This window comes from Neofelis nebulosa, chromosome 11, assembly GCF_028018385.1.
Source record: "Neofelis nebulosa isolate mNeoNeb1 chromosome 11, mNeoNeb1.pri, whole genome shotgun sequence".
Classification (NCBI taxonomy): Eukaryota; Metazoa; Chordata; class Mammalia; order Carnivora; family Felidae; genus Neofelis; species Neofelis nebulosa.
In genome coordinates, this window is record NC_080792.1 from 49048989 (window position 1) to 49068541 (window position 19553).

The 19553-nt window shown below is 35.1% G+C and overlaps 1 protein-coding gene across 4 annotated transcripts in view; it reads right to left on the reverse strand.

Annotated features, from left to right (window-relative positions):
• Nucleotides 1–19553, reverse strand: part of RBBP8 (RB binding protein 8, endonuclease) — a 110954-nt gene that overhangs the window by 71469 nt on the left and 19932 nt on the right. For 3 of the 4 annotated variants that reach the window (XM_058692524.1, XM_058692523.1, XM_058692522.1), the window contains 2 exons: nucleotides 16581–16786; nucleotides 1647–1689 (listed from right to left, as the gene is read on the reverse strand). In XM_058692524.1, coding sequence (XP_058548507.1) covers nucleotides 1647–1689; nucleotides 16581–16689 — 152 coding nt within the window. In that variant the 5' untranslated portion in view covers nucleotides 16690–16786. Of the gene's footprint in view, nucleotides 1–1646; nucleotides 1690–16580; nucleotides 16787–18259; nucleotides 18650–19553 lie in introns of those variants that run through there. The other variant, XM_058692525.1, reaches the window with a different exon arrangement.

Consider the following 19553-nt stretch of genomic DNA (forward strand, 5'->3'; position numbering starts at 1 on the left):
TTGATAGTTTGAGATGAATTCTGTCCGGTTTCTCCGCTATAATATTATAATTTTGCCCTATGTAATTAATAAGTATCTTGCGGGGAAATACTTTGAGTACTTTGCAAAATCCTAACTAACAAGATATATACCCTAAATTTACTACTCAGAAAAGACTTATTTAATTTCCTCTAGAGGAACATCTCGCAATCGTGGGAACTAATCATAAGAAACAGAGAAATGAATTATTCTACGCCTGAGATACTTAAAATGACATCTGTAAGGCAGGAATATGTACATTCTCAATAATGCAAAGCATTGTGTATCACTAATTAAATAGGATCATAAAATCATTCTTAAAAAAAAAAAAACCTGTTTATAAACTTATGGTTTTATATTTCTGAATCAAAGTCATCTCCCAAACATGATTTTCTAGGTGTAAAAGGAACTTTCCAATTTTTATTTTCATATCATATTGGAGAAAACAAATGGGTGTGTTTTGATGGGTGACTGTTAACTCCAGCTTTTGGTTGGAGCCTTGGAAGTTTGAGGAATATGATGTAACTGAGGCCCATTGGTATATATCATAAAGTAAATGCAGTATTAGTCACAATGACATAGGGGTGGCCTGAGTGGCTCAGTCAGTTAAGCATCCGACTCTTGATTTTGGCTCAGATCATGATCACAGTTGTGGGAATGAGCCCCATGTCAGGCTCCTAGCTGAGCATGGAGCTTGCTTAGGATTCTCTCTCTCCCTTTCTTTCTGCCCTGCCCCTATTTGTATAACTACACACACTCTCACTTTCAAAATAAATAAATATTAAAAAAAAAAAACAATGATATTAATTTTTGTTATAAGTAATAATATTCTATGATGCATCTGTTTCAGATTCCTGAATGCGGAAGCCCTAAAGAACCATGAGTAAAATTTGCTTTGGACTTAGAAAATCAGATCCGATTCTAGGCTTAATAACCAAAACAGGGAGGGGAAAGTGGGTGATGGGCATTGAGGAGGACACCTGTTGGGATGAGCACTGGGTGTTGCATGGAAACCAATTTGACAAATTCCATATTAAAAAAAAGTAACGAAAACAATTCAGGGGAACTTTTGGTAATTTCAAACTAGTTAAAAGGGGTCTGATTTGCTCCTATTCCTTTTTTTTTTTTTTTTAAGTAATCTCTACACCCAATGTGGGGCTTGAACTTACAACCCCTAGATCAAGAGTCACAGGTCCACCGAATGAGGCTGCCAGGAGCCCCTTGTCTCATTTCTTGTATCAGTTCAGAAATCCCATTTTGCTCCCTTCTTGCAGTATCTTAAATTCCAGGTGTTAATCACAGATGAGAAAAGAATAACATTGACAGATCAAAATGAATTTATAGAACAGTTATTTTCTTAATACTTTATGGAAAAAGATATGTATACATACCCATATGTATGTATATATAAAAATTACATTAATGTATACATATATGCAAATATTAACTAAGAATATACTCAAAATTAACTTATTCTTTTTACCTTAGAATTTTGAAAAACTCATGGTCAACTATCCAAGGTCCATGCTGTAAACTAACTTTCTCATAAATAAGCCATTGAGGTCAAATAGGACGTCAGTATCAATTAATTTAAAAATAAGAAATCAGTATTATATACTGGTACTTACAAAATTCGTTCCTTTTTCAGTTTTGTTACTTTTACTTGTAAACCTGAAAAAGAAAAAAAAAACCACAGTACTTTATTTATACATTTACCATTTCTAAAGCAGTTGATCTGAGTTTCTTTATGAGTCTAATGCTACACTATTAAGTTACTCGACTCTGGGCTCTGAATAATAAGCCAGGTCTCATTAGCTTGGAGAGTGTATTTCCCTTATTTGTACCCCAAGGTCACAAAAGTATATCTGCAACATTACTGCCTTTAGTCTATTATATGACAGCTAAGTAGAGTGAAATTTTCTCCACCTAAAGTGAGTTACTTCCTTCATAATAGCAGGGGCAAGCATATAATTAGAGGCTCACTATAAATGAAGGTCTATGTTCTGACATAGCCTATGTATTTGCTAACAGCAACCATGCTTATGTAGGCTCAGGTCTTCTGGGATTAAAATAGATTATTGCAGGAAGTCCTGGATGAGGAGCAAAATTGCTTACGCTAAAATACTTAAGGCTAAAATACTTAACGAAGAACACTCAAGATAGCTGTTACATATATTTCTTATTTTAATTGAGTCTGACACAACACATAAGAGAAGACTCCTGCCTACGGGACTCAAGCAGTTATCATGAAGAAAGCAGGCTGAAGGGCACTGAAACTGCAAGGAAGGATATGGACAAAATAGAGTGACATTTCTAATTTTTGTAAATGATAATTAACAAAAGGGGAAAAACGGTCATTAAACAAATACAAAAATCTATCCAACATTACTAGCAACTAAATATAAATTCAAATCAAAACAATTACTTAGCAAAATTATAAAGACTGTAATACCCAATATGTTGATAAAAGTGCTGTAAAACTATACTCCCATACTTGCTGGAGATATTATAAATGGATAGAATTCTTTTGGAAAGCAATTTAGCAATACGTAATAGGACTCCTTCATCAGTATCTCATTTCCTGGATTCTAACCCAAGAATATAATCCAAACTATAGAGAAACTCATAGTCACAAAGGACACTGAACAATTTATAGCAATATAAACTGCTTAAAATAGGGATGTTTAAGTAAAATATGATATAATCACTTGATGGGATAATAGTTATTAAAATAAGTGAAAAAAACTGTCTATTTAGCAACGCTAAACTATTTGGTTTTCTATTTTCTCTATGACCTCTATTTTCTACAGTATGATTATCATAAAAGGAGGAAAAAGTTTCTCTGTTTGATTTTTCTGAGTCCTAAATCAATCTTTTTACTATTCTACACTTTTTCTAATTGTGGATATTTTATTTACTTTTTAAAATAATGCTTAGCAAATTTAGAAGTTCTGTATCCACTCAAGAATTTTTTTCATTTGGGGTAGGATTAGTCCCCAATAAATAGGTATTAGTTGACTAATTATTGAAAAATCAAAGATTTACTGTTTGCCTTTCATAGTTTATCTATGGATTCTAATAAGTTATACATTTAGAAAAACTTTCCATATACTGTACATAGAAACATGAATAAATTTGTTATTTCTAAGAACAGGACTTTTCGCTATCGGTATAATTTAGGACAAGCATTCAAAAACAGAATTTAGACAAATAAGAGTTTTAAAAAAATTATACATTTCTCCACCAATCCCCCTCCATGATGCTGACTAGGGATAAAGTTGATAGGATGGTATAAATACTGACGGGAAAGCCACCTCTTCTTATCATCCCAAGTAGTAAGGATTTGCTGCCAGGAATAAAGAAAAAGGCAGGCCCTGGACAACTGTTTTGTGTTAGACTTTTGCCCTGTTTCTCAAATTTCACCTCTAGGAAATGTCCAACTGATAGGATACACTTTACCCTTATTTCTACAGCCTAAAATGTGAATAAACAAATATGAATTGTGAGAAAAAAGTTATGAATAAATAAATATTCACAGTACCTTTACTCATAACAGCCCCAAACTAGAAACAACCCAAATGTCCTTTAACAAGTGAACTGTTAAAAAACAAAACAAACAAAAAAAACTGGTACATACTTGTACCACATGTACTCTTCAGCAATAAAAAGGAATGAAATGTTGATACATGTAACAACTTGGATGGTTCCCAAGGAAATTACGCTGACTGAAAAAAAAGCCAATCTCAAAGGGTACATCCGATGTGATTCTACTTACATAACTAACACTCTTGAAAGGAAAAAATTATAAAAAACATATTATTGGTAGCCACAAACTGGAGGGGTTGGGATGGGAAAAAGGGGGCTGAGGGCTTAAATAAGTGGCGTGAGGGATCTCTGGTGGTAGTCACAGGCATCTAAAATCAACACGGTGGAAGTGAGTGCATATAAAATTGGGGGTATCTGAATAAGGTTGGTAAATTGTACCAATGCCAATTTCCTGGTCCTGCTGTTGTACTATAATTGTAAAAGATGCTCCCATTGTGGGAAATTGGCTGAAGAGTATAGGACAGTTCTTTGTATTATTTCTTAAAATTTCATGTCATTTACAATAAGCTCAAAATAAAAACTTAAAAAAAATTATGGAAAAAGATCTGCCCTAATAGTTGGAAAATCGTTAAAATATAAAACATAATAAAGGAAAATATTTCTTTTAATATTAAGAATAAAAACTGGTATGCTGTTTAAAAAAAATCTTTTCCATCTGTCAAATTCCCAGGCTGAGAAGCTTCCTTCTTTTTCAGATAATGACATACTCATGAAAACTTGAAAGTACTTACTTAGTAAAGCGTCAAATCATTCTTAAAGAATTAAGAAAAAAAGTTATGACCTGACTAAGCCAAAGACTAGAGTCAGCAGTTTTTCACTCTCTTCTTTCCAAAGTGTATGAAATTTACTTTTTTTTTTATTTAAAATATTTTTTAATGTTTATTTTTGAGACAGAATGCAAGTGAGGGAGGGGCAGAGAAAGAGGGAGAGACAGAATCTGAAACAGGCTCCAGGCTCTGAGCTATCAGCACAGAGCCCGATGTGGGGCTCGAAGCCATGAACCGTGAGATCATGACCTGAGCCGAAGTCGGATGCTTAACTGACTGAGCCACCTAGGTGCCCCGAAAATTTACTTATTGATAGATTTTATTTTTAATTTTACCCAACTTCTAAAACTCTGTGCAGCCAAAGATGAAAAGGATTATTGCCATGACCATTTTAAGAAAAGAAACAATGAGATAGAAAATCCATATAAACATCAAAAGAAAATTCTTGGGAAATATGGAAAGAGTACTCTTTTATCTTGTAAGCATTCAACACCTGTGAGGCATTTGTTCTGTCATGCAGATCAGCCCTGAAACAGGTTTATGTGTGTGTCTATGTGTGTGTGTTTAAATTTTAGCATTTGCTATTCATCAAGTCAATTAGGCATCTACAATTAGAACCCCTATAAAGTGTGCTTTAATCCTGTTCCACACCCATCGGAAGGAATGAGGCTATACAATGTAGCTCCTGTATGAACAGGTAGTCTGTTCAACAAAGTATTTGGGATTGTAACACTGGCAACCTGAGATACCTATTGAGGAAACAGCATTCACAAGACCAAGTGCTGTACTACAAATTAACCCTACTCTGGCTAACATATGGATATTGGAGGAAATGAAAAAATTAAGGGCCCATATGTGTAGTTATAACACAGGAAAGTTTATTTTATTTTTTTAATATTAATTTATTTCTTAATGTCTTTTATTTTTGCGAGAGACAGACAGATAGAGTACTAGCAGAAAAGGGAGAGAGAGGAGACACAGAATCTGAAGAAGGCTCCAGGCTCTGAGCTGTCAGCACAGAGCCCAGAGCCTGACGCAGGGCTCGAACTCACGAACCAAAGATCATGACCTGAGCCATAAGTCGGATGCTCGGTTGACTGAACCACCCAAGGGCCACAACACGAAACAAGTTTAAATAAGAATTCAGAAATGAGACAAGAATTTGTTATAAGCAAAATAAAAATCACTATGTTAACTTTTACTTTAGTTCTCTACCCAGAACAGACCATATATGCAGTGTATGTACTGTCACTTTAAAACAAGTTATCTATGGTTTTGAATAAGCCTAATAACTTTGTTGACAAATAGTGGCTTTATGTATACAACTCAAGTAATTTAACCTCTACCAAAATATTACCACTAGTTTTTCTGCAAGGGCCTAATAAATTATTTTAATTCCAAAGTGAAAACTCTTGTCTTTATAAGATGCTTAGTTTAAGTCTTAAATTTTAATTATCTCAAAATAGGTAAATTAATTTTTATGGACTCAATTGAACTTATAGATGTTAATACAAATGGAAAAATATTTGGGGCGCCTGGGTGGCGCAGTCGGTTAAGCGTCCGACTTCAGCCAGGTCACGATCTCGCGGTCTGTGAGTTCGAGCCCCGCGTCAGGCTCTGGGCTGATGGCTCGGAGCCTGGAGCCTGTTTCCAATTCTGTGTGTCTCCCTCTCTCTCTGCCCCTTCCCCGTTCATGCTCTGTCTCTCTCTGTCCCAAAAATAAATAAAAAACGTTGAAAAAAAAATTTAAAAAAAAAAAAAAAAACAAATGGAAAAATATTAGATGGGAGAATTACTTATAGTATTAACAATGAGTATGACACTGATGTTATGGACCAAAATTACACGCAATTCCTTTCACTGTTAATTTATGTAGCCTTAATATGAATGTCATCTTTTAGGAATTTTGATGAAACATCTGAGAAAATAAATGAAACAACCCTAAACCAAATCAAGAAGTATTTATCCTGTTGTATTAGAACCTCTATAGTTTTGTGTGTCTTCAAAGGGGTTCTAATTTTGCCTAGAAAAATCTGCCTAGTTTTCTAAAAGAATTGATTACTGTATTTACCAGATACAGAAAACATTATTAGATGAGATGCTGATAATAGAACCTAGCATGAACAAGAGACCATTTATTAAAATGGTGGCATTCTGGGGAGCCTAGCTGGCTCGGTTGGTACAGGGTATGACTCTTGATCTTGGAGTTGTGAGTTCAAGCCTCACATTGGGCACAGAGATTACTTAAAAATAAAAGTCTTTAAAAAATAAAATGGTGTTTTGAAAAATAAACATACTAAATTCTATTTTATTATTCTATTTATTAGTGCTTTTAAGTAATAAACCTGATACTGACAGAGATTTAAAAAGGCAAAAAAATATTGTACCCAATGAATACTTTGAATTGTTCAAACATCTGAAATTTAAAGAACTCTGAAATTTCTATTAAATTCTATTAAAACATAAAACATGCTCTAATAAGTTATCAGTAACATTTATCAAAACAATTTGTTTTTGACCCTGATACTAGCAGCGTTTGTCACAAAAGGAACATAAGACACTAAAGTGAACAATCATGAAGGGATACAATTTTACTAAAGATAAAAAATATAAAAACTCAGTCACAAATGTCTCCAGACTTTTCCAACAAAAATGGTCTTTGCACACTGCTGTTCAATAGAAGTTGGGAGACTTTATCTATTCTTTCCCCCCCAGCTTTAAAAGAATGCATATAGCTTAATATATTCTTGTGATCAGTGTACAAACTGTCTTGCATATGACATGTTTATCTATAATTTTATTATGTTTTGGTCAAATGAAGCAAAAAAAAAAAATCTCATGATACAGTGAGTGTATTCAGATGTATATAAATTCCCATGTATATGGGAAGAGTTTCTTGGACATCTAAGTAAAAATTATATATTTCAAGTACTACCATTCAAAACATTTCTTCTCTCTTTTTTAAACTGACATAAAGGTTTAAAAGTAATGAGTCAATTTTGATTTCTATATATACTTCAAAACCTGCAAAGTCCAGACAAGTCCATGTTTGATGTCTTTCAAATAGCCTCTTATACGGGTTTCTCCAAGTGGATCCCCCACTTTCAAAAAAATTAAGTACCCTTCAGGCATGTCTTTGATGTTATCACACAGTTGGAAGATCTAATGTTATATGGAACTGTGTAGAATACATAAAAAGTCTGCTCTCAGCAAATTTGCCTCATCTGAACCCAAATGTTTTTAAATAACATTATTTTTTTAAAAACAATAGTGCTCATTTAATACCTTTAAGAATCCACAAGGGATTTTGAAATTGGAAAAAGAACTCTGATCAATCTCGTATTATAATGAACCAGAAATTATCTTCTCTCATCAGTTCACACGTATATCCAATACCTACCATTCATAAAGCACTTGGGTATTAGCTAAATATACTGAAACCTGCTGTATTCCTCTTTTAACATTTTCAGTGTATATAAACTGACTCTCCTGAGAGTGTGATGAGTACTAGAGAATAGCTATGAGGAGTCAACAAGTTAGAAGAATTATCCACCATGTAATATTTGTGAGTTTGATATGTTGTATAATGTGATGAATTTGGCATGTTGTTTCTTATTAAAAAGTGTGTATTAGGGCACCTGGGTGGCTCGGTTAGTTAAGCATCCGACTGTTGATTCTGGGTCAAGTCATGATCTCATGGTTTGGGGGAGTCAAGCCCCACATCAGGCTTAGCACTGGCAGCATGGAGCCTTCTTGGGATTCTCTCCTCTCTCTCTGCTCCTACTTCCACTCATGCACACATGTGCTCACACACTCTCTCTCTCTCTCAAAATAAATAAACATTAAAAAAAAAGTATATTATTTTCTTGACTCTTCCTCATCATAAAGTAGGGGTTTCCTGAAGACCCTGAAACACTAAGGAACATGAAGAAAACTGCCAAATATTTTATCCCTGTTAAATTAAGAGCCTAAAAATAAAACTGACCCAATTTTATTTATTTTATTTTTTAAAAATGTTTCTTTGAGTGAGAGACCACACAAGCAGGGGAAGAGCAGAGACAGAGGGGGACCAGAGGATCTGAGGCAGGCTTTGCGTGGACAGCAAGCAGTAAGCCTGACACAGGACTCAAATCCACAAACCACGAGATCATGATCCCAGTTGAAGTCCAATGCTCAACTAACTGAGCCACCCTGGCACCCCTGACCCAATTTTAAATGGGCATATATAAAAATTCTAAAATGATTATGTACAACATGGAAAAGCAAGCACCGTTTAAATAATGAAATAATACTTAAAAATAAGCCATATTTGGGGCGCTCAGTCAGTTGAGCTTCTGACTTGGGCTGAGATCATGATCTCGCGGTCCACAAGTTGCGGCCCCGTGTCGGACTCTATGCTAACAGCTCAGAGCCTGGAGCCTGCTTCAGATTCTGTGTCTCCCTCTCTCTGTTGCTCCCTCAACCTGTGCTGTCTCTCTCTCGCTCTCAAAAATAAACATTAAAAAAAAAAGCCACGTGTAAAACACTATGAATATTGATCACAACAATGCATAAAGCTACACACATTTCTTTTAAAAGTAGGAAAGAATAAACAAAAAAGCACAGATGCCATTCTTGTAGAATGGGGACTTATTTTTCCTTTCTCAGCTTTCTATAGTATTGTTTAAAAACAGAAATTTTAAAGTAAATGGGTAGTAAAATATTTCAAGATTTTAAACAGATACAAAATATTGATATTTTCAGGGCGCCTGGGTGGCTCAGTCTGTTAAGTGTCCGACTTCAGCTCAGATCATGATCTCACAATTTGTGGGTTCAAGCCCCGCACTGGGTTCTGTGCAGGCAACCCAGAACCTGGACCCTGCTTCAGAGTCTGTGTCTCTGTCACTCTGCCCCTCCTCCACTAGTGCTCTCTTTCTGTCTTTCAACAACAGATAAATGTTAAAAATTTTTAAAGTTGATACTTTCATATATAATGGGATTTAAAATACTGATGTTCAAGAAAATATCACATTGACCAAGCTATAAACTATGCAATTCATTCATATAGCACTTAATAATTTTTTAGTATGTGCCAAGTACTTTTACCTACAGGGGTGTAAAGATGAGTAAGATAGGGACTCTGCCTAATAAAAACTTAATGATCTTCTTAAAACCAGTTATAAAACAACAGAAATAATCATTTGAAGAAGAACCTAACCTTATGCTTGAAGATGGCAGAATACTAGTTTCCTATCAAATGTTTATTAACAACTCAAGTATGTCTGGTTCTATTTAAAAATATTTCAAGATATTATATTTGCTTCACTTCCAGATCACCTAGGATAAGTTTTATAATATGTAGCAGTGACACTCCCGTAACAGTTTAAACCTGAAGCTGTTCTTATTGGTAAACCTATGTGATACAGTCACAGCATGAGAACCCAAAAAGAAGATGCTGCTGCTCTTCAACATAAATTGTCAGACTGTTTATTCCTTCCCAGTTTTATAAGTAGTGCATGTAGCTGATTACAATGTTGTTATTGGGTTACCAAGGCAGACTCTCTCGTATGTGGCTTATTTTTGCTACCATTTCACTGTACAATTATATTATATATTTTCCTAAAAAAATGAATTCAAAGCCCCCAAAACTCACTGTGTCTTCTTCACTGTTGTATCCTCAGCAACTGCTATCATTCTTAGCATATAATCTAATGACCCTCACTGAATGAATAGCAAGTCAGTACTAAAACTCAGAATTGTTCCTCAAAGTTTTACGATAGATTTTCTGGGGAAAACAGTATAGTCAATGAGCAGAATTAACGTAAAATATTCATATTTATCCTTAGACATATGACCATGAGCATAGTTTACTTTAAAATAAGATCTTTATCACTAACAACAAATTTGAATTCCCAATTTTTCAAATATTTGAACTAAACAGGTCCTAGAAATTTAGAGGAGAAAGGCCAACAATCCTAGAAAATAAGCAACAATGGGGCACCTGGGTGTTTCAATCAGTTGAGCATCTGACTCTTGACTTCAGCTCTGGTCACGAACTCAGTGTTTGTGAGTTCAAGCCCGGTGTCAGGTTCCACGTTGACAGTGTGGAGCCTGCTTGGGATTCTCTCTCTCCCCTCACTTTCTGTCCCTCCCTGCTCATTCTCTCTCAAAATAAATAAACTTAAAAAAGAAAAGAAAAGAAAGGAAGCAATAAAGTATGTAACAGTTCATAAAAAAGATAAATCACTCTTAACCATTAGCAAAGATACTTAATTTCATAAGAAAAATACAAAAATTACATTGAAAAAATTAACATAGTAATCACACATCACAGAGATGTCTTTTGGATACACATTTGAACTATAAAGATATTTTTGACAATTGTGGAAAATTGAACACTATCATCTAATAGGTACTAGATGTTAATTATTTGTTTTGTTAGCGTGATAATGGTTCTTTCTAGTTAAAAAGCCTACTACAAACACATACTAAATATTTATAGATAAATTATGTCAGAGACTCCAAAATAACTGAGTGAAAGAGGGATAGAGAAGTACATGGAATACAAGTAAAATAAGACTGGCGATTTATTGATGATAGTTCAAGCTGAGTGATGACTATATAGGAGTTCATTTTATGATTTTCTTTACTTTTGTATATATGTAATAATTCCTAAAAAAAAAAAAAAAGAAAAAAAAAACACTTAAACTTTAAATTAGAAATGAACACTGAATATAAACACAAAAGATTATAAAAGTGGTTACCAGTTTGTGTTGGGGGGGGTGGGAAACTTTTTTTTACTTCGTGTTTTGACAATTTAGAAAAAAGCTTAAGTTAAAAAAATAGATTAAACAATAATAGATACCTTGATTTCTAAATGAACACAACTGTACCTCAATTACATCAGCAATCCTATACGCTGAAAGAGGGTTTTAATGAAAACATGAAACAGAATGATTGGTCAATGAATGAGCACAACAGAGCATAAAGGATGCACGTATAGTAGAGGTAGCTGAACTCCCAACTTTTCATAATGAAAAAAAGTAAAGAGTTTCTAATGTTTACTTCAGCTAGGAATTTAAAAAAACCACAATTAGGGGCACCTGGGTGGCTCAGTCGGTTAAGCGTCCGACTTCGGCTCAGGTCATGATCTCACGGTCCGTGAGTTCGAGCCCCACGTCGGGCTCTGTGCTGACAGCTCAGAGCCTGGAACGTGCTTCTGATTCTGTGTCTCCCTCTCTCTCTGACTCTCCCCCATTCATGCTCTGTCTCTCTCTGTCTCAAAAATTTAAAAAAAAAAAAAAAAACCACAATAAGTAAAGACTTCTAGGAAAGTTGCAGGATACAAAATCAATACACAGAAACCAATTTTGTTTCTGCACGCTAACAACAAATAATCAGAAAAGGAAATGAGGGATGCCTGGCTGGCTCAGTCGGAAGAGCATGCAACTCTTGATGTCAGGGTCTTGAGTTCAAGCTGACACTGGGTGTATAGATTACTAAAAAAAAAATAAACCTCAAGAAAAAAAAAGGAAATGAAAACAATTCTATTTATAGCATCAAAAAGAATACTTAGGGGGCACCTGGGTGGCTCAGTCGATTAAGCGTTCGACTTTGGCTCAGGTCATGATCTCATGGTTTGTGGGTTGGAGCCCCGCATAGGGCTCTGTACTGCCAGCTCAGAGCCTGGAGCCTGCTTCAAATTCTGTGTCTCCCTCTCTCTCTGCCCCAACCCTGCTTGCACTCTGTCTCTGTCTCTCAAAAATGAATAAACGTTTAAAAAAAAAAGAAAAAGAATACTTAGGAATAAGCTTACCCAAAGAGATGAAGGATTTGTACACTGAAAATTACCAAGTATTCATTCCTTAAAGAAATTAAAAACTACATAAATAAATAGAAAGACTTGGCATATTCGTGGACTGGAAAGCTTAACATGGTTAAGATGTCAATACTACTCAAAGAAATCTACAGATTCAATGCAATCTGTATCAAAAGTCCAATGATGATTTTTGCAGAAATAGAAAAAGCTGTCCTAAATTCATATGGAATCTCATGTGACTCCATATAGACAAAACAAACCTGAAGAAGAACAAAACTAGAGATCCCACTTCCTGATTTCAAAACTTACTAAAAGTTACAATAACCAAAACAGTATAGTACTGACAGACAGATGTGTAGACCAACAGAAGAGGAAGTCCAGAAGTATACTCATATTTGTATATACAATCAAATGGTTTTTGGCGATGGTGCCCAGAAACTCTATGGGGAAACAGTCTTTTCAACAAATGGTGCTGGGAATATTAGATATCCACACACAAAAGAATGAAATTTGGCCCTTGTATCATATACAAAATGTAACTCAAAGTGGATGAATGATCCGAACATAAGAGCTAAAACTATAAAACAGGGTAAAAGCTAAATAATATTAGATCTGGCAATGATTTCTCAGGTAAGACACCAAAAGCACAGGCAACAAAAGAAAAATATAAAGTGGATTATATCAAAATTTAAAACTTCTGTATGTCAAAGAACACAATGAACAGAATGAAAAAGCAACCCAGAGAATGGGAGAAAATATTTGCAAATTATGTATCTGATAAAAGAGTAATATCCAGAATATATAAAGAACTTCTACAACTCAACAACAAAAAACCAAAGCTGATTAAAAATTGGACAAAGGAGGGGCGCGTGGGTGGCTCAGGTGGTCAAGCATCCAACTTCAGCTCAGGTCATGATCTTGCGGTTTGTGAGTTCAAGCCCCACGTCGGGCTCTGTGCTGACAGCTCAGAACCTGGAGCCTGCTTCAGATTCTGTGTCTCCCCCTCCTCTTTCTGCCCCTCCCCTGCTCACACTCTGTGTCTCTCAATAATAAACGTTAAAAAAAAAAATAGACAAAGGACTTGAATAAACATTTCTCCAATGATACACAAATGGCCAGTAAGTACATGAAAAAATGTTCAACATCACTAATCTTTAGGTAAATGCAAATCAAAATCACAGTATCACCTTACATCCACTAGGATGGCTATGACTATCAAAAGAAAAAAAAAGAAAACAGAAGATACCAAGTGTTGGTAAGAATGTGGAGAAACTTAACACTTGTGCATTGCTGGTGGGAATGTAAAAATGGAAAAGAGTATGGTAATTCCTCAAAAAATTAAAAATATAATTATCATATAATTCAGCAATCCCACTTCTAGATACACTTCCAAAGGAGTTGAAAGTAGGGTCTTAAAGATTACTTGTACACTCCTGTTCAGAGCAACATTATTCTCAACAGCCAAAAGATGTAAGCAACTCAAATGTCCAACAATGGATGAATGAATGGATAAGCAAAATGTGGTATATACAATGGAATATTGTATATACCTTAAAAAAGAAAAAATTCTGTAATATGCTACAATATGGATGAAACTTGAAGACCTTATGCTAAGTGAAATGAGCCAGTCACAAAAAGACTGTTATGAGATATTTAGAATGGTCACAATCACAGAGATAGAAAGTGGAATAGTGGCTGCCAGGGGCTGGAGGCAGGGATAGATGGGGAGTTATTGTTTAATAGGTATAAAATTTCAGTTTTACAAGATGAAGAGCTCTGGAGATGGATGGTGGTGATAGTCGCACAACATCATGAATGTATTTAACGACACTGAAGTGTACACTTAAAAACAGTTAAGATGAAAAATTTTATGTATATTTCATGGAAATTTTTAAAAAGTAAATATCCCCACTTCTCCCCCTCGCCAAGAAGAGATAAAAGTAAGAATTTTCCAAGATTTCTTAACCATTTAAATTTTCTCATGTTTATTTTTTTGGCCATTCTTTTTCTGTTTCTTTCTAGAAATTAGCAGTTTCAAAAATCATAAAGAGGAACGTAAAAGTAATCAGTACGTGAAATCGCTGTTATAACTTTTTTATAGTATCTCACTGTATCTGGCTGGGATAGTCCACACCGGGCACAGATAATTATAACGGTGCTGCTTCAGAAAGGACAGCATTCTAATACCTAAACACATATACCTAGTACATATATTGCTTACTATGTGCCATAAACTCTTCAAAATGTTTTACATATATTAAAATATTTAATATAATGTGAAGTAACTATTATTAGTATCTTTATTTTATAGATAAGGAATCTGGTGCACCATAAAGTTAAATAGCTTGCACAAGGTCACCACCTTCAAGGGTGAGATGGCTTTCAAATATTGGCAGCCTAGATCCAGAACTCAGATTTAACTAACAAGTACATCACATAGCCTCTTTCTCAACACAGCACTACCTATACAAGTAATAGAAGTAAGCACTGAAAATGAAAATTTTAGACTTAATCCTAAAGATAAAGCATGGTAACAATCTCTTTAGCATAGTACATAATGTTTTACATAATTTGAACCTATCTACCTTTCTAGCATCATCCTCTTTCCACCTGACCAATAAATTCCCATCACTTACCTCATTTTCTCTGTGAGCTATACCAACTTATGTACAGTTCTTTGATTAAAATCAAGCTGTTACTGCCAAACTTGTGCTTATTAAGCTATTCTCTTAAAACGTTCCCCTCCTACAATCATCGTCTGGCTAATTAGACTCATTTCAATGGTAAAGCCTGATTTGACAGTAAATCAATCAATCAATCAATCAATCAATCTCTCTCAAGGGCACGCGCGCACACACACCCGGTTCTTCCTTTATGTTCCCAGATAACTATATATGATTCATTCTTATTCATAAGGTATGGCATATGGTAAGTGTACCCCAAAACTTTTCTTGAACAAGAGTCTGCCAGTACACTGGGGTATGCAAGAATACTTCTGGGGTCCATGCTTCATTAATTCATGATGAGTCCATTATCATGAGGTTCTGCCAAGAACTACATTTACCACAGAAAAGTTCTAACAGACCCACATACTAGGTGGATCATGGTTGTTGTTTTTTTTTTTTTTTTAATGAGAAAATTGTCATTTATTGCTTTGGTTTTACCCAACAGGAAGAAACAAATTTGACTGCCATTTATATATTTTCTCAAATTGACCATATACAGTCTTTGTCTGCCCATTCCAGAAAATTGGGGCAAAGGTAATTATAACTAAGTACAAAAAAGCAACACATGGACCAAAAAAAAAACATTCTCAGCATTAGGAACACTCATGACCCCAGGATCCATTAGTGCTCATCTCTGATGAATGATGCATTCTTTTGAACCAATCTGATTTGGTTAAAATATAAAGAGAATACCTGAAAAGTTTTTGATTGATCTAGACATTCAAAAGATAGAGAATATAGTCTAATTTAGAGGTTTGGGGTGTTTTTTTTTATTCTTCATATTTTCTTTCAGATGAAATATTTTTTTCTCTGAAAATGTAAGTAAGATTAGGTGGATCATATTTTAATGGCATTCCAGTGTAATGTGAAGGCTGTCAAGCACTATAGTTTTAAACCTATGGTTGCAGCAAGAAACAAACATAATACCAAGCAATTTCCGCCCATGGGAAAAACGTATTATGTTAAAGTAACAGAATTAGACAGATATTAATACCAAACGTTGAGTCTACCTTTAAGAGAAAATTCTTTTATCTGGAGTACGTTTTAACACAATCACAAATAATAATTATATATTCATCTCAACCACAATTGCTCAATTCTCCTCACACTCATTGCACTTCACATAAACCTTTTAGCATTTATTTCATTATACTGTAATTATCTGTTTACATGGCTCCATCTCTATTAGACTCCAGGCTCTTTGAAAGCAAACTGCCATTCACTTTCATATCTCAGTGCTTGGTAGCAAATAGATTCCCAAAAGCTTGAAGAATAACTTTAGTATTTTAATGGCTGTAAAGAATCCTGCACATAATTTTATAGGAAAAAAAAGTAAGTTTAGAGATTATATATCTTGGCTGAGATCACAGATCAAGTAGATAAATAAATTCGGAATTCACATCCAGGTCTTCGATCAACAATTTCTATGCCGTTTCCACCACACCACACATATTACCATAGTAAATAACTATATGATGTGCAAAAACTACATCCCATAGTAGGTGTCTATAGTTATAGAGCAACAATTCAATCATAAATGACTCACAAAAAATTACCTTTATTAGGTCCCTTAAAAATGAGATCTCTGAACTGTCACACAAAGTTATAACTATTTAGTCTCAATAGAATACTGGTGTACTATTAAAAAAAGAAAAAGACTCTTACCTTGTACTTCTTTATCATGATACTCTTTTAGTTTTGTCCAAAGTTCCTTGAAGTCATTAGATATATCTATAGAACTAGGGCTTCCACAATTGCTTCCAGAGATGTTCATCTTTCTTAATATGCTCCACACTTCTATTTGCCTAATGTTTTCTGACTTTTTCTGTTACATTATATAGGTATGAAGTTGTCTTGGGCAGTTGAAATACCTGAAACAACAGATTGCAACACAAATGAATTTTACATTTATCTGTATGTAATTTTAAGTTAGAATATCTTCAAGCTTAGCCAGCTATTCTCAAGTTTTCCTTATTTACCTACACTCAATCATTTTGAGAATCTGGGGAATGGGAAGACAATTATGCTGAGAACGCTGATTTCAGTTATTTGGTCTTTAGTTAAGCTAAATTTTAAGGCAAACTTTCTCTTATTCCTCCTAGAAAGGAATAATTACTCAAATTGAGATGTTTCTGATATTGAGAGGTTTATAGTCATTCATGATCAGCATTGAATAATTCAACGTTCTAAAAAGAATTTATTTTTTGTTAAACTTTTCAGTTGATATGAAGTGCAACAATATACCGAACCAATAACTGGAAAACATTCTGAATATCCTTGACTTAAACAGTATTCACATATATACATCTACATATACATAGAAGCACATGCCTTATAAAAGAGCAAGAAAGATGTTTGTGATTAATACACACGAACATCTGAATACCTTTCTTATTACAAGAGAAATCAGTGAGCAAGATACAGGCACAGCAAAGAACTATGAATACAGAAACGTCTAGTAACAAGACAAAAAGGGTAAGGCTATTTTGTGTCCCTCTTAGGGTAGAGGTGAATGATAATTACTTGTGTAGCCCCTGAAGGAAGCAACAGGATACTGAGAAGTTCAAGTGGATTCATAAATATTTTAATGTGTCCTTAAGTTGAAACCATTAACTAGCTACCACTAAAAAAATAAAACGATTAGTAAGTTTACTAAACCTCACATATGGCTCCTTAGCCAATGACTTACCATGCTCAAACTGATTTAAGTGTTTCTTACTAATCATTTCTCAAGGTCTCTAATGAAGAAGCTAAAATAAGCAATGACACTTCTATTCAACGTTTTTTTTTTTTTTTTTTTTTTTAATTTTTTTATTTTTGGGACAGAGAGAGACAGAGCATGAACGGGGGAGGGGCAGAGAGAGAGGGAGACACAGAATCGGAAACAGGCTCCAGGCTCCGAGCCATCAGCCCAGAGCCTGACGCGGGGCTCGAACTCACGGACCGCGAGATCGTGACCTGGCTGAAGTCGGACGCTTAACCGACTGCGCCACCCAGGCGCCCCTAAGCAATGACACTTCTAAAGGAGAAGACTGGAAAAATACACTCTTAAGTTTTATAAACGTTGTGATTGGCGGCACCCAGCTGGTTCACTATGTAGAGCTATTGATCTCAGGGTCATGAGTTCAAGACCCACGTTTGGCATGAAGCCTACTTAATTTAAAAACAAAAAACAACTGTGATTAGGCTTTGTTGAGACAGTGAAAACTGAACATGTACTGGATTTTAGATAATATTAGCGCATTATTTTTAATTGTCTTGGGTATAATTCGCTCATATTTAAAAAAAAAAGTCCTTAGCTGTTAAAGAGATATATACTGATACGTTTACAGGTAAACACTCACCTGTTCTGGATTTGCTTTCAAATGCTCCAGCTAAAACAAAACATGAATGCCGGGTAGGGAGATGAAACCAGTAGGCCTGCTTTCACAGTTATTGAAACTGTAATGGATGGGTCTCTCTCTCTTGTGTATATTATTTCCACAACAGAGTTTTTAAAAGAGGGATTGGGTGAATTAACACAGCTTCATTTCCAAAGAGGCCTGAATTCTATTTCTTAACCTTAAAAGATAAATAGGCTTACACTACTGTCAGTAAAAGCCACCATTTGTTTACTATATGCCAGATACCGTGCTGCTTTATAGTCATTTTTAAACTTAATCTTGAGAACTCTATAAAACAGCTACTGTTACTAATTTCACTTTAGAGTTGGAAAAACAGGTTTAAAATAAAGTGACTTTCCCAAGGTCATTCTATTAGGTCCAACACAGCTAAATGGTGGTGGGGGTGGCCCTCATACTCTAGTGATGTTAATCAACTGCAAAATACTTTCCAGTAGCCTAAGATGGGGCACCTGGGTGTCTCAGTCAACTGAGGGTCAGACTTCGGCTCAGGTCATGATCATATGTATGGTTTACGAATTCAAGCCCAGCACTGAGCTCACTGTTGTCAGCCAAGAGCAGCTTCCCATCCTCTGCCCCCTCTCTCTGACCGCCCCCATCCCCGCTTGTGCTCTCCCAAAAATAAATAAATATTTTATAAAATAAAGGAGCCCCTCCCCAACAGTAATTAGTTCTATTAAGTAATAGTTTAAAACAAAATTTTAATGACTTCAATGAATATTTTAAAATTGCATAGTATTCAATTGCTTAAAACAGTGTAAATAAAGTAAGCATTCTCTAACGTACCTTGAGAGGTAGCAAAAAAAAAAAAAAAAAAAGCGTTTTTTCACCACATAAAAAGTTTACCCACACTGAACTTAAAAATTCTGGCTCGAAAAACCATCTCAAACCTATCCTGCACGGCCAGCACTTTTGTCAGAATTTCTTTTGGTTTGAACCGTTATGGTTACACGAGGATGCGCCTTAATTTCGCAGAAATGTGCACCTTGTGCCTCAAAGTGCATTCCGGGCTCAAAAGTCTGTAATAATTGAATACATTTCTATGCATCCTGTAGCACTGTAAACCACCAACCACAGTGAAGGTGCTCAGTAAACTCTTTCCAGTAGCACCCACCGCACGTATTCTCACACAGGTAGGGCAAGAGCCGCGCCTGGAGTCACACAGGTGCCCGAGACAAACGCATAGGGACTGGACAGGTCCTCTTACGGGCAAAGCAGAGGTCCAGAGGCTCCCATG